Raw genomic sequence first — 3,349 nt, 5'->3', positions numbered from 1 at the left:
TATATATATATATATATATATATATATATATATATATATATGTGTGTGTGTGTGTGTGTGTGTGTGTATGTGTGTGTGTGTGTGTCTGTGTGTGTGTGTCTGTGTGTGTGTGTGTCTGTGTGTGTGTTTATATATGTGCACACACACACGCACACACACACACACACACACACACCACACACACACACACACACACACACAAAACACAAATCATCAATACATAAATAACATATATATATATATTATATATATATATATATATATATATAATATATATATATTATATATATGATATATAATATATATAACATATATATATATATATATATATATATATAATCATATATTAATATATATATATATAATATATATGTATATATATGTATATATATGTACATATTTGTATGTATACATATAAATATACACACAAATACTATATGTATGTATATATATATATATATATAATATAATATATGATATATATATATATATATATGTAGTATATTGTGATTTAAATATGTGGTGTGTGCATTATACACACACACACCACACACCACACACACACACACACACACACACACACACACACACACACACACACACACACACACACACACACACACACACCACACACACACCCAATAATACTATATATATATATATATATATATATATATATATATATATATATATATATATATATATGAATAGCAAAACACTCTTCCGTGCTGACACAATGGAAGAAAAACCCACAATACAAAAACTCGGGCACCTGCCCCGTGTTCCCGCGTTGCCTCTCCTCTCTCTCTTCTATACCCCCTCCTCTCCCTTTCCTCTTCAGACCTGAAGATGGAATCCAGGTGGATTTCGAAACTGTAGTCTCCCTTTCAATAAATCTAGTCTTTGTATTGTGGGTTTTTCTTCCATATATATATATATATATATATATAATATATATATATATTATATATATATATATATATATATATATATATATATATAATATATAATACATACCACACACACACACACACACACACCACACACACACACACACACACAACACACACACACACACACACACACACCACACACACACACACACACACACACACACACACACACCACAACTGCAAAAATATTATTATTATATATATATATATATATATATATATATATATATATATATATATATTATATTATACAGACACACACACACACACAACACACACACACACACACACACACACACACACACACACACACACACACATATATATTATATATATATATATATTATATATATATATATATATATATATATATATATATATATATATATTATCACCACACACACAATATATTATATCATATATATTATATATATACTAATATAATAATATAACATATCACACACACACAATAATAATAATATAATATAATATATACTAAACTATCAAACACACACACTACACACACACAACACACGACACAACCCGCCACACACACACACACACACACCACACACACACACACACACACACACACACACACACACACACACACACACACACACACACACACACACACACACACACGTACGCTAACACGCGTGTACTGTACATACATGCACATTACATCGCACTCATACACGAAAGAACGCTGGGACTGTATACGTGTATATATTAGAATCGGTTATCGCATTTCTTATTTCTCCATAGCACGAATCAGCTCCATCTTCTGCGCACTTTTTTATGAAGTTCTGATAGAATTTTATGTGATAACTCTGATGATAACAATAGTATATTTGAAATAGACCGAAAAGTAGATTTTTATCTTAAGAGCAATTAGTTGGTATTTATCTTTATCAACGATGGATTCAACAATTCTGATATAAGTGAATCCTGTTGCGATAATTAAGATAGGAAAGTCAAAATCTTCCATAAAAGAACCATCGACTTAGTTGTTGATGTAAACAGCTGACCGACATGGCTGACGTGGATAGCAGCAAACTAGAGGTACGGTGATGTATTTTGTGTTTTTTGAGCGTCTTTTCCGACCATTGGGGATAAAATGTCAAGTGGGGAGGAAGGAAGAAGGACAGAGCTCTGATATGCCTTTGGAAAAATTGGTCGTCTCGACATAGTTTACGAAGAAAGGAGATGTCTGGTGTGGTCGGTTTTGACACTTCTGATAAAAAAATATCAAAATATTAACCGAATAAATTGTGAAGCGAATATTTGTAGGTAGACCTTACCAAAAGCTGCCGTTTCGTTGGTACTAGTAATCCGGGGTAAATTTGGAATAAATACCTAACAGAGAATGATATATTTTCCGTGTTTATTATCTGTGGGTTTGACAGACATGACTGATATTTTCCCGTGTGCTTAGTTTTATTAGCATGGGCTTTGGAACCCTCTGGGAAAAGAGTGTTTGGTGTGGTTGATGTCTGCTTAGAGTAAGATAAATGTACATACATATATAGTCATGTTACACAGGTATGTGCACAGTGAACATGCCACATATATAAACATCCATTACAGTTGCCACCATGTCAGTCAGCGCCATGAATAAGACAAACAAACATTCTTCATATGTACCTTGGCAGAATATAGCTTGCATTTGTTCCTTATTTCTTGATAAGCCTTCACTGTGCATCATCTTTATATGTAGTACTTCATCCAGTATGACTAATTTCAAATTCAAGTTTTGCAAAGCCACACCAAAGAGACCAAAATGAATTGATTCAAAGCAATAACAGTAGGGAATAAAAAATGGTATCACATTACCCATTGCAAGCAAGTATTGGGTACTTATGATTGGCTATTGTCTATGGAAAAATTTGATATCATTGTTTTTCATAATAGACGGGGCTTTCAAGAAGTGCTTGTATCAGCTGAAACAGGGAAGTATAATTTTTTTTGTTTGAGTGAAAAATGTTAAGTTACATGCTGTGAGTATTGTATTTCTTTATAAGATAACTTTTCAGTTTGCAAAGAAATTTTATAATTGAAAAGTGTCTTAGAGAATTTTCTCAATCTGTTGATTCAGTATACTTTACTATGAAAGACTGAGTGTCATAAACAAACAAACCCCCCAAAATTCTAAAAAACGTAGTGATAATATTAAGCCCATATCATTTGTAAACAGCCCATACAGTACTTATCATCAGTATATTGAAGATAGGCTTTGAAGACACCGTATTCTCAAAATTGAAATCAAGAATCAAATTAAAAGCAAAAAAGCGCAGAGAAAACTAGTCCTAATATTGCCAAGTTTTACTGATAACAGAAGTCCCAGCCAAGATATTACTTGATTGTTTGGAAATTGCAGGTCTTCTTTATTTTCT

At 31.9% G+C, this 3,349-nt stretch overlaps 1 protein-coding gene across 3 annotated transcripts in view; it reads left to right on the top strand.

The window, feature by feature from the left end:
• Positions 1-1,862: 1,862 nt before the first annotated feature.
• The window catches only part of LOC119579304 (protein YIPF6-like), a 17,607-nt gene continuing 16,120 nt past the window's right edge, over positions 1,863-3,349 (top strand). For all 3 annotated transcript variants that reach the window (XM_037927060.1, XM_037927059.1, XM_037927058.1), the window contains exon 1: positions 1,863-2,018. In XM_037927060.1, coding sequence (XP_037782988.1) covers positions 1,989-2,018 — 30 coding nt within the window. In that variant the 5' untranslated portion in view covers positions 1,863-1,988. The remainder of the gene's footprint in view (positions 2,019-3,349) is intronic.

This window comes from Penaeus monodon, chromosome 12, assembly GCF_015228065.2.
Source record: "Penaeus monodon isolate SGIC_2016 chromosome 12, NSTDA_Pmon_1, whole genome shotgun sequence".
Taxonomy (NCBI): Eukaryota; Metazoa; Arthropoda; class Malacostraca; order Decapoda; family Penaeidae; genus Penaeus; species Penaeus monodon.
Note: the sequence above shows the minus strand (reverse complement) of the source record. Positions and strands in the feature narration are given on the sequence as shown.